Source organism: Penaeus monodon, chromosome 20 (genome assembly GCF_015228065.2).
Source record: "Penaeus monodon isolate SGIC_2016 chromosome 20, NSTDA_Pmon_1, whole genome shotgun sequence".
NCBI lineage: Eukaryota > Metazoa > Arthropoda > Malacostraca > Decapoda > Penaeidae > Penaeus > Penaeus monodon.
In genome coordinates, this window is record NC_051405.1 from 43218021 (window position 1) to 43218228 (window position 208).

Genomic DNA, 208 nt, shown 5'->3' on the forward strand with positions numbered 1-208 from the left:
GGTCGAATCAGCTTCGTGAGATTCCTACCTCCGTCAGGACGACCATCCAGCCGACGATGGGAATCCTCTTCACCTGCGGCAGCTTCTCGGCGAAGGTGCGGTACATCTCCCTCACCACCGCCAGGGACATCGCCCATTTCACCGTCTTCATCTCCGTCACCTCGAGTTTCCGCATGGCTTGTGGCTGAGGACTCCTCTGCTGGAAGTA

The 208-nt window shown here is 58.7% G+C and overlaps 1 protein-coding gene across 1 annotated transcript in view; it reads right to left on the minus strand.

Moving 5' to 3' along the window:
- Nucleotides 1-208, minus strand: part of LOC119585850 — a gene marked incomplete at its 5' end in the record, with an annotated part of 15624 nt that extends 15416 nt beyond the window's left edge. Inside the window, 1 exon segment of the mRNA XM_037934582.1 lies at nt 29-208. Within this exon segment, the coding sequence (XP_037790510.1) occupies nt 29-208 (180 nt within the window).